The sequence below is a fragment of the Barbus barbus genome (assembly GCF_936440315.1).
Source record: "Barbus barbus genome assembly, chromosome: 23".
Lineage (NCBI taxonomy): Eukaryota > Metazoa > Chordata > Actinopteri > Cypriniformes > Cyprinidae > Barbus > Barbus barbus.
In genome coordinates this window covers 21,275,891-21,288,308 of record NC_136751.1, presented here as the reverse complement: position 1 = coordinate 21,288,308, position 12,418 = coordinate 21,275,891, and the positions used below count along the sequence as shown (strand labels likewise).

Here is a 12,418-nt window from a genome sequence, read left to right as displayed (position 1 = left end):
GTCTTCAGCTGGTTTCCTGGTCTCCTTGACTGACCAGCTGAAAGTGTCCAAAACACCTCTAAAACCAGCAACAGACCAGGTAAGACCAACAAAATCTCCTTAGAATGGTCTAAGAGGTTCTCTTTATTTCCAGTAGCGATGGCCGTTGTTCTCAACTAGTCAAGACACAGACTGAACATGAAGTGGCAACCAAACAGAATACATTTAAAAATGCCATCAGTTCAAATTTTGTTATACAATGTTACTTATTATAAATAATTATGAATATTAAATATTATATTATATTCTTGTTTTTTCAGAGAAAATAAAGTGATCAATGGTAAAACAGCTTAGTATGAATTAATTTGCACTGATTATCTTACAGCAAAACATGACTATTACTGCATTTCTGATACATTGTGTGGTCAAGCAATGGAGTTTTTCCTAAGCTAACAGTCCAGTATTTAGATGATAACATTGTGATCTGACCCCACAGTTAAAGCATTGTTTAATGAGGCTCCATCGAAAGATTATCTGAACTGGCTGAATTCTCAGACGTGCCACAACTGTGATGTCACGGGATTGTAGTCTTTGCAGCACTGAGAAAAAGTGACTAAGTGTTGGGAAGTGTATGGTAGATTCACAAAAGTGATACGACAATGACAGTACTTACTCCATAATTTACAGGCAGTTCAGACCGAATCATTTCTGTTTTGAATGAGAAACTTGATAAAGTCCTCGCCTATATTGTTTCATGGCCGCCAAGCTGACAGTATGAGTACAGCTGGCCCTTCCTGAGGAGCCAGTGACTCATGCGTCAGTTAAACAGACTGACCTGGGCCGTTCCACTGGGGTTCCCCTTCCCCATCTGCCTCTTCCTCATCTTCTGTACAGTGTTTTGGTCCTTTCTCATCTTCCTCACCCTGCACCGTCAGGGACTCGTGGGTTCTTGGTTCTGTGGAAAACCAGTGGGACCAATTGTAAGGGAAACAGCATCACACATACTTATTAGTGCAGTTCCAAAAAGTTTGTTTGTGCAATTTAATTTGGGCTATATTATCTGGAGTACTTGTTCTGTTTGGTCAATCACAGCATTCTGCAGACAAAAGTTTATGTATTATGATCGCTAAAACACATGAAAAAAATAAAAATACATTTTATATATATATATATATATATATATATATATATATATATATATATATATATATATATATATATATATATGTATGTGTATATATATTATATATGCATATGTATGTATGTATGTATATATATATATATATATATATATATATATATATATATATATATATATATATATATATATATATATATATATATATATATATATATATATGAAAAAATGTAATAATTAGTTAGTCATCATTGCAAATGAACCCACTTCAGAGTGATCTGGTTCATCCTGTCACCCTTTTTAGAGACTATTTTGCAATAATGACCAGTTGATTGTATGTTACTCATTTTATGATTGTGTTATTACTTGTTTAATCACAAAATGTTTCCATGACTTTCACAATAACATTTGTCACAGCTGTCAATGGTGAGTGAATGGGAGAAAAGGTTTACTACCATGCATAAAATTTATTTTGTTTTAATTTTTTTTAAAGCAATATTATCATCATATAACAGCACACTACTGAGCAAAGAAAGTTAATATGCTAATATGCTGATTTGGTGATCAAGAAACTTTATTAAGAATTATGATCAGTGTTTAAAATAGTTTTGATCATTGCATTCTAACTGAATTTATTTTAAAAAATATATATTGTAAAATCCATCACTGTTTTAACTTGAGTATTAACTTCTTTCAAAGCAAAAAATGTTACTGTCCCCAAACTTTCAAATGGTACTTAATGATTTTAAATCATAAAACATGAAATTATATAAAAACATTAAACATAATATCAACATTTTTCCTTTTAATTATTATTTATATGAACGGTTGGTCATTTTTGGATCGTGAGTGTGATGCTTCATGTTTTATGTTGTACAGTTCTCCAATACTCAAATGAGCGCGGTGGTCTTGCTCTGATGATCAAAGGTGGCTGTAAGAGAGGCCTGTGTCATTCAGCAACACAACATCTCAGTATACACCCGAGCCCTTTTGATTTACCAAGCGAGAACTGGAAACCCCTGCCAACAGACGGCCAGCGTCTTCCTATTATTAAGGCTGATCTTTTTCATCAGTGTGAAAGACAGAGTACAGATGCCAATGATTAGTTATTCTCTTTGATCAAAGCGATCACCTTGCTGATAGCAGTCTCTCCTCTCTTTCAGTTGGTTGAGTGCCACTGTTGTATGTATACGAGTAAACTGACATGACTTCTTGGCCTCTTCTCTCCCACGCTGCGCTTTTCATCTTCTCCCCTTCCCCAACTCCCTCCCCCTTCACCCCACCTCAATTACAGCTCATCTGTGGAGCACAAAGGGCATGTTTATCCTTGCATTCCCGTGGCGATAAACAGCGATAGCTGCCGATCAATACCGGCCATAAATGTCCGTCTGCGTGACGCAGGTCAGAGCTGCTGTTATTAATGCAACAGGTTGAAGATTAGATCTTCATCATCAAATAAATCACACAGGCACACGCCCTTCTCGTCAACCCCGACAATTCCACCCAGGCCCAACCGCCATTCTCAGCCCGTCCCGGCACATGCCGTCCCATGACATGCCTCCCTCCCTGCCTAAGAAGCCCTATTATTTTCAGCTATAAATCACATTGAATGGCACATTGATTTTATCCAGCAGCACTCAGCGTAGGGAGAGGAGCTGGAGCCACAGTTATTGCATTTAATATTATCAATATAATCTCCCATATCATCTGAGCAGAGACGGCAGGTATCAGGAAAAGAGGGTGGGGTGGATGGGTGCTGCCACCATCCTGGCTCCTCGACAGTCTCCTTAGTCAACCAGCACATGCAAACACACACACACACACACACACACACACACATATACCGCATCCCCAACCCAACAACCTCCTTTCATCTGATAACAGCAACTTCCCTTGTCACACCTGGAGGGCAAAGTTACCCAAACTTGCTCCATTCTTTCTGGCTGGCCTCATTTTTTAGAGTCAATTTTCTGCGAGTTCTTTTTCCCAAACAGATCATCGAGGCAGGGTCAAGTTCTTTTCTTGTAAGGGCTCAACTGTATCATCTCTGAGTCCAACATGGCGCCCCAAAGTGGGGCTAGCTAAGATGTTAACTATTTCAGCCTCGGCGAAAGCATAAGCTGGATCAGGCCCGCGATCAAACCTCCTCACTGGGTTTGAGATAACAAAAGCTGTTCGGGAACACGGAGCCATCTTTGCTTAAGGTTTATCAGCTTCTCTGCTGATACGGACGAGGACTTCATCAGATCTTTCTTCGGATCGCTTCAGACCGGCCCTTTCACGCCCTGCCATTAATGATTATTAAAAGGTGGTATTTCGTTTATATTTATGTTTTACAGGTGGTTATCGGCACTGTGTGTCCTGTGACTGGTTGAGTGTTTTTCTGAAGCAGTTATCAGTTGGTTATCGCCTGTCTCTTTCTCTCCCAGATGGTGGATAAGGGAGCTTGCCTTTATTAGCCACTGCTGGCCTGATAAAGACCAGGTATTGATCGCAGGTTGAAAGAGCAGGTTCGTCAAACACGGCTGATTTACAGAGCCTGATAATAGCAGCACCGGGCAACAGTGGAGCCCCGAGGGGTGGGGGCGAGAGATTGATAGAGGAAAAAAAAGAGCTAAAGAAACACGTTAACATACACCCTCTTTTCACACCAGAAAATAGGAGGATGACAAATAGCACCTTAAATGCGAACTTGCGAATACCACATACTCGTATGTCTAAATGCACACACACACACACACACACACACACACACACACATGCGCACAAACAAAACAGGGCAATCTCTAAAATAGTCACGATTAGCACCTGACAGAATTTCCATGCATTTATCAAAAGCAGCCAATGAACCGCATCTTATCTTCTCAGTCCCCAATTTCACAAGAACAGGAATTTTCCAGATTAAAGTAAAAAAAAAAAAAGAAAAAAAAAAAAAGAACTAAAAATGTGACTTTAATGTCATGCGGCTGGAAAAACGGACAGAAAATGCAACAAGTCAACCATGTACATCAATGTCTGCAAAAACTGAATTATTTTACCTCATTAAAAAAAGAGAGAGAACCAGTTCTTTTAATCTATAAAATATAACACTTACAGAAACTAAACCAGTTAGATTAAAACAAATCTCATTTTCAGCGTTCTGCCTCATTCAGTGAGCGTTTCCTTTTCCTTAACAGCTATTTCTTAAAGAATTAATTCTGTCATTATTTACACTCTTCTCTCATTCCAAACCAGCATGCTTATTTTTTCAATAATTCCATTCATTTAACTTCCATTAATTTCCATTTTTCCCAATATATGTGATCATGGACCACAAAAACAGTCCTAAGTGTCAATTTTTTTAAATTGAGATTTATACACAATCTGCTTTATTTATACACAATAAATAAGCTTTCCATTGATGTATGGTTTGTTAGGATCAGACAATATTTGGCCGAGATACTATTTGAAAATCTGGAATCTGAGAGTGCAAAAAAAAAAAAATCTAAATATTGAGAAAATTGCCTTTAAAGTTGTCCAAATGAAGTTCTTAGCAATGCATATTACTAATCAAATGAAGTTTTGATATATTTATGGTAAGAAATTTTCAAAATATCTTCATGGAAGATGGTCTTTACTTAATATCCTAATGATTTTTGGCATAAAAGAAAAATCGATAATTTTGACCCTTACAATGTATTTTTGGCTAAATGCTACAAATATACCCCAGTGACTTAAGACTGCTTTTGTGGTCCAGGGACACATATATATATATAGTTTAAAACTATAAAAACACTAAATAAATATAAATGTTACTGCTGAAAAAAAAATAGCATAAAAATAATATAATGACTCATTCCACACTATATTCCAAGTTCAATGAGAACTCTGTCCATTGACATTTATTTGAAAGCTATAGCAGATTTTCAGAGAAAAATTTCTGTCTGTACTTCAAAGAATCTATCATATGCCTCCAGAAGTTCATGGAGGGTGCTTTGATGTTTTTTTTGTCCTTTTTGGAGCTTGATGTATAGAAAAAAGGAGCATGAAGACTCTTAAAAAAAATGAACCCATTTTTCAGACGATCAGATGCGAGCGAGATATGTAATACTGTTATCAACAGACATCAGTGTTAAAACTGTTTCATCACAAAACAATACAGGTTATGTCAGACCATAAACACACTATTGGGAACATTTGGGAAGCTTCTGTTGGTTTTCATACAACAGCTGGTTTAGCACGCGCCATTTCACCTTCGTTATAAAGTGGTGTAAATGAAGGTGGACTTGAACCGTCACACTCTGCAGAGTCCTCCTGGTCTGAAGCTCCTCCCTCCTCTCCTGACATGCTTACATCATCAGATGGATCCTCAACTCCATTAAGATCCCCAATAGAGCCTGCAAAGAAAAACAGAGAGAGAGAGAGGTCATAAAGAGAAGAGCAATATCAAATAAAAGTCGGCGACATTAAAAGGCCTTTTAAAAGATCCCATATCATGCCAAAGCCTCAATTGAGAGGCTTTAGATAATGTGAATATACCCGGTTAATGTCTTAAAGGAAGTAGGGTGTTCTGTAAATAAAAAGGTGATAAAGTACTGTACACGATTAAGAAAGAAAATTCTGATTCATTTCAAACCTTCTTGCTACATGCCTTTTACAGATTTAATTGGTTGGAAATCCCAGAGCTTCAGACCACAAGGAAGTAAATGAACACTGTGTGTGTGTGTGTGTGTGTGTTGTATCATTGGCCAGGATGATTAACTCATTTGTATAACTCAATACATTCCCAGATGGCAGCAGTTGAACAAAACCTTACATTTTCCAACCATGATGAGATAACCAAATGTTGGCGTTTAAAAAAATACCTATTTAATTAGACGATCTTAAAAAAAAAAAAAAAACCTTTCCAGGAGGTTAAGTCTGGTGATAAAACTAATTGTGTAAAACATTTTTTAACATAAAATCGGTTTAAATTAGATTTTTTTTAGAGAGAACAAGCCATAAAATACAAAGAGTTCTCTAAGAATATTATAATGCGATACGTGATAGACAAGGGCTGCTGTAGTGGACACCACAGCGGTTTGCATGTTAATTCAACCATCGCCAGCCGTATTGTTATTCTAATGAGGTTTAAGATGAGCAAAACCATAGTTGAGAAGAATCACAAATTCACCAAAGTACATTCTCACTGCACTTAACTCAACCAGGACACCCACTATTTCAAGCATCTGTATCTAAAGCAAAATTACCAGGGGTTGGAAAATCGGATTTTACCACAGTTTTTGGTAAATTAATTTTCATTAAGTTGTGATGAACAGAGAGGGAATTGTTCGGAGCTAAAGCTGTGACTGGAGGCGTATATATTTACACTTCCTAGAACAAAGAGGCCTATAATCTATACAAAGCACACAACAATACCCGTGAATAAAGAGCCTTGTAGAAAAAGGCAAAGGCAATTTTTCTAATTCTGTTAATTTCACTTCCAAAGCAATTAAAACGAGGCGGAGATAATGCTTAGAAACAATCGCTCCCTGACAAAGTGTTTCTGTCTTTGTAAATGAAACATCTTTAGGCTAATTTCGACTTCCACGCCTGCATGGTTCACTGTAATTTCAGATCAAATTAACACACTTAGATTTGGACCTTAGTAATAAAGGACGTGTGAGAGAGAAAAGTAAAAAAAGATCGATCCCATACGCCATATTTTTAGAATGTAGTCCGGGCCTTGCTAGATCTAATTTTCTATATCTGCAGCGACATTTTCATACAATTAATTTTCCTTTAATCATAATTGTACAAAGGGGCTCCTCTGTTTAAAATTCCAATTACATTTCGTGTTTAAATGCAAGTCTGAATTATGATTTTCTTTCCTATTACTGCTCTGGTTAAATGAATAAATCGCCGCATCGCTGCTTGCAGACATCAAATGGTGCGGAAAAAGTTTCTGCTCAACCTCTTCATTTTATACGAGGAATAATATGTATCTTTCACAGAACTGAACACAGAAAAAGGATTGCCTATATTGGCAAAATGTCAGCAGACAACTTTATTTGTAGTGAATTTAATGAAAGAAAAAAATTTCAGGCACTCCGGAACATTTAACATATGTAGAATAAGAGCGCTTTTGATATACGGCGAGATAAAATTCACTATGAAATTTAAATTAAACCTGAAAAAAAAAAATTATAATAATTAATGTTATGATGTAAAATATAAATTATAATACAAACAAACAAAAACCAACTTTTCACTTTTTGTCCATGTTTAAGGACTAAGCCCCCATTCTGTCTATTATGCAAAGCAAAAGAAAAAAAGATGAACTGAAAGAAATTCACTTTTGAGTTCTAACTGGCACTCGAACAGGCAGAACAAAGTGAGAAAGCTGATGAAGGCGGAGGAGATAGTGCTTTATTAAGCGCCTCCGTCCACATCAAACCAGTGTGCTTAGCGGCAGTGATTAAACTAAGAGACAACACATCAAACCTGAGCCCTGATTAAACGAACAAACTTCCTCACCCTCACGTTAATCACCACATTACCAAACAGCCCAAACACAGCAGAAAAAAGAACACCGCTTGTATCGGGAAATCAGGTACTTGCTAAGAAAGATACTTCAAGGAGATCTGGGAGCCTATGGTGAGAGTCTGTGTGTGTGTGTGTGTGTGTGTGTGTGTGGGTGGGTGGGTTCAGGGAAGTACTGCGGTACCTGACTTATAATTTCAAGCACAAGTGGCTACACACATTGATCATAGCCAAGGGCATTAAAACACTCTTAGTAATATTAATTAGACGGATCCAAGGGTTAGACCGGGCACTTGAAAGCACAGCATCCTGCATAAATCAAAAGGAGACTTCACAAATGTATAATTTCATGAACTGATCTCTCAGTACTAAAACAGCTGATGAGAAGACTGATCAGTTTATATACAGACAGGTAAAAGGAGCTATTGATCTGCCAGCTGAAAATGTGCTGAAATGATTGATGAGCCAGTCGAGTGCTGAGACACAGGCCTGGCTGGACGGGACTCGTGTCACTAGCATCGCTGGAGCTGTAGATAAGCTGGGAGCCTCGGGGCTTGCGCAGCACTGGCAGGACCTCTGCGGACACGCTGACGTATAGGAGTGAGGAGTGGACTTTCACTTGCTTTGCCAAGCCTCACGACATCTCTGTTTCTGCCAACACAGCATGCTGTGTGAAATGAGGTAGTGAATAGCACTCTTGTGTTCATTCAGTAAAACTTCAGACACACAAGGCATAAGTGTCTCGCCACTGACAAGACAACATTAACAATTAGAAACAGGCACTTACACAATGGATTAAAGCGAGGCAGCGGTGCAATATTATTAATCATTGTACTAAATTAACAGCTTGCACCGTGGAGTCTCTAGGACCTCCAAAATCTAAATGAATATTTGGGTTTCTATACATGTTGTGTTATTATTTACACAGTCATGCATTTATAATTGAAGGCAACAGAGCAAGCCTGCCACAAAAATGTACATTGTTTTTTTGGTACGTGGGTGGTATCTATTAAATATTTTTTAAAAATGTCCCATAGTGTGACAAGCTATATTCCATCTAAAATTATTGTAAACAGCATTTTACTGGTTATTTTTGATGAATTATACATGCAACTGTCCTTTCACAAAAACCCTCCCTCCTTAGTTACTGTTACAATAAACGGATAGGAGTTATACAGGTTTTGAAAGACATGAAGCTAAGTAAACAATATCTGTAAAATTTCTTTAAAATCTGAACTAAAATTTAAAAGCGAGAGAGAGAGAGAGAGAGAGAGAGAGAGAGAGAGAGAGAGAGAGAGAGAGAGAGAGAGAGAGAGAGAGAGAGAGAGAGAGAGAGAGAAAGAAAGAGAGGGGCTTATAAATAAAACACCGCAAGAACCACAGTATCTTTACACAATATCTTTTGTATTTGCCAAAGCATGAACATAAAGTGTAAGAACAAAGAATAATAATTAACGAAAAACTTTAAGACCGAGCACGGGCACAGAACAAATAATATAGTTATAGTTGACGAGGCTTGTTAATAATGAAATAAAAAGAGTAAACAGCGCAGGAAGATACTGTTCTCATTTCCATCAGTCAAATCACACGAGTGAGTGATTATAATACTTATGATAATGACTAATTATTGTAAGGTGATAATGTGTGGTGATGATATTCATGTGCGCTGGGCATCGGAGCACTTCAAACGGGCCTGACTGATCCTCGCCGTGGATTTGTCAGCAGGTTGTCAAACATCAAACAGCCGTGAGCCCAGTACACTGCAAAGAGGCACATTTTAAAGACATCCCTCGATTTCCTTATCTTCTTCTCTCACTCTACGCTTCCTTCTATGCTTTTTACATCCCTCCATCACGTTACTGTCTGTACCTTTTCTCTGCCTCTCTCTTGCCTGTGCAAGCTCTTTCCTTTCCCCATTACTCTCTCCTTTCTTTCACTCTTCATCTCTCTCTCTCTCTCTCTCTCTCTCTCTCTCTCTGACTGGGAGCGTCACTCTGTGTGGATAGCTGCGAGCCGTTCCCGGTTATCGCCTCCTGCAGACTCTACCGGTCTGATCTGTCTCCTCTTCATTAAGCAAATACGCCGACGTGGAAATGAAAACATAATAGCTATTTGATTTCCAGCGAGATATTTTGCATATTGGTTCGGAGCTGATAGTGGAATTTCATCAAGTCGTTTTTTTTTCATGCTTTAAAAACTGAATTACTGAGCTGGGCGGCTTCGGCAGGATTTCTTTACATTGCTGGGAAGAAGAAAAAAAAAACAGAAATGGCAGCAGCGGTTCCCCAGGAAGACTACTTAAACGATTAAATATTCCCCATTCCCCTTTTTCTCTTTTTGATAACGGGGAGGGAAAATTTAAAGAATTCACAGTGCTTTAGGTTCAACTATACTAATCAGAGATAGAGAGAAGAAAATTAACTCCTTAATGAGCAGGAGCTGTCTGCCAGATAATGGTCAAGGAGAGGTGATAGGGCTGAAAGACTGAAAGAGAGAGAAAGAATCGAGGAATAAAAACAGAGAGATGGATTCACCGAACAGGGGAGAAATCAGGTTTTACCCCTCCTCTGGAAATTGTTCTTTGTGTCCACAGAGGGCAGGTGCGATTGTCTGCAACGATATCTTTAAGGTTACAAGACGGTCGGCTCGCCATACAGATGAATGGTGCGTCTGAGGGTATTTATCATGCCCCTTTGAGAGAAAAACTACCCCTGCAAGTACAGCTCAACAAACCTGCTCTCACCAATTTATCAGAGCCTTCCTGTAGGGGAAAAAATATATACTACTGACGTTTATTTTCCCTGTTGGAACACATGCGAGCACAGTCTTACCATTTCTGTCACAACACACAAACTTTTTCGGGGGGAAAAAAATTATATTTCAAGTCATTACATAAGATTGTGGTTATAAAAAAATTAAAAAAAAAAAAAAAAAAAACTCACATTCACATGGATAAAAGGAGTGAAAAAAGGCAATTTCCGAGACTTTTCCATTCTTTAATGAACAGGAAAAAAAATCCTTTAATAGAGATTTTGCTCACAAAGAGGAATTTTCACCCAATTAGATATTTTAGAGCCGTATAGAAATTACCATGCCTTCTTATGATTGTATTAAATTTATATGGCTTTTCCAGGCCTTTAAATCATGATTTTAATATTCCCTGAACTATGGGAACCTGGTATGACAGTCATATTTATTTTATTTTTTTACCACTTTCATTCATATGCGTAAATATGGAATATAGAATCAGAAAAACCTTTATTGTTGGCCTGTACAATACCACTGAAAGGCCTGGGGTCAGTGAGACTCTGACTAAATAAATAAATTAAATAATAATAAATGGTTTTATTCAGCAAGGATGCATTAATTAAAAATAAATAAATAAAAACTTACCAACCCAGTAACGTTAATGTATGTTTACTATATAATCGTAAATAATCTAGATCAATGACAAAAAAAGGCCATAACACTCGCTGAGGAATATGAGCACCAACTGGTCCCATTTCCTGAAGAGGTGAGAAGGCACATTTTCCCTCTTCAGAGACAACGCTAAACACCCCACGACTGGTAGTTCACCACACACGTCTTGCACCAAGCCACATCTCTGCTTCACCCCTCCAACCTTCCTCCCACCGCTAGAACAGCAGAAATAGACTAAACAGATTATACGTGCAAGTAAACGAACTCATATCTGAGCATGTGTGCCTGTGTTTTTTTACCGAGTGAGAAAGATACGATAGGAAAGAGGGGATGTGTGTGAGTCTTTATGAGTGAATGACTGAAAAGGAATAGGTAAGAGTGAGTGAGAGAAACGGATGAGTTATATGAAAAGCATGTGACGCAGAGGAACCTTTTCTTCTGAAGGTCAGGATAGATGTTGGAGGACTGGAAAAGAGTGTGTGCATATTATTTGTGAAATGCCCATTGCTAAGATTGAATGTGTGTGTGTGTCTTCTCAATAGACTTGCAAGTTGTTCGTGGGGAAAGACAGACACGGATGGATGAAATAAGTAGTTGATTCAGCTGCCCCTCCTCCCCGCGAATCTTGGATGGTGGGAAAGTTGAAATCTGCTGCTATTTTCTATCTTTTATCAGGCAGCTTATCTCCTGGCTCTTGTCTGCGTGCCTGGCTTCGATAGTCCAGGGTCTCCACTCTGGCTGCTTGGCAACTTCACTCCCCCAGTTCAATCTCTCCTCCTCTCTCCTTGCTCCATGCTCACCCTACCTTACACAAGTGCAGGAGGAGCGAAGCGGAAAATTTCTGTTTACGATTTAAAGCTGAAATGTTCTTAAGAATTGAGGAGCGGACAAAGATGTTACACAAAGCCTAGATAGCTGACTACCAAAACAGCATTATAAGACCAGGATGGCTGATGAGCTGACAGAAATTCGGATTAGGTTGACAATATTAATTCATTTAAAAGTAATTAATCTTAATTTTGATGAAATTGATTCTTAAAAATTCCCCAAAATTGATTTTTAATCTATGCTGTTTTCAGTTGATGCGTGAACAAAGCTTCAAACATTATTTGTAGTGTGTCTCCCATCCAGTAATCGCTCAAATGAAATTCAAACAATAAATGTTGTATTGACACTCTTTAATGTGGCATGACAGATCATTGTAGTTGCCACAGTTCAAGCACCAGTGCAGATGAACCATTTTAATATATATATTTAAACAACAAATTGTTATTGTAAAAAGTTGAATACCCGGCCACTTAGTATAACGCCCAAAGTAAACTTAATTTTTGATGCAAATGCCTAGCGTATGCGAATAGCTGATCACATAGCTTCCAAAGT

The 12,418-nt window shown here is 38.0% G+C and overlaps 1 protein-coding gene across 2 annotated transcripts in view; it reads right to left on the bottom strand.

Annotated features, from left to right (window-relative positions):
- The window catches only part of LOC306842836 (zinc finger protein ZFPM1-like), a 91,146-nt gene that overhangs the window by 35,577 nt on the left and 43,151 nt on the right, over positions 1 to 12,418 (bottom strand). For both annotated transcript variants that reach the window (XM_079373944.1, XM_079373945.1), the window contains exons 2-3: positions 5,350 to 5,493; positions 815 to 934 (exon numbers count right to left, since the gene is read on the bottom strand). In XM_079373944.1, the coding sequence (XP_079230070.1) occupies positions 815 to 934; positions 5,350 to 5,493 (264 nt within the window). The remainder of the gene's footprint in view (positions 1 to 814; positions 935 to 5,349; positions 5,494 to 12,418) is intronic.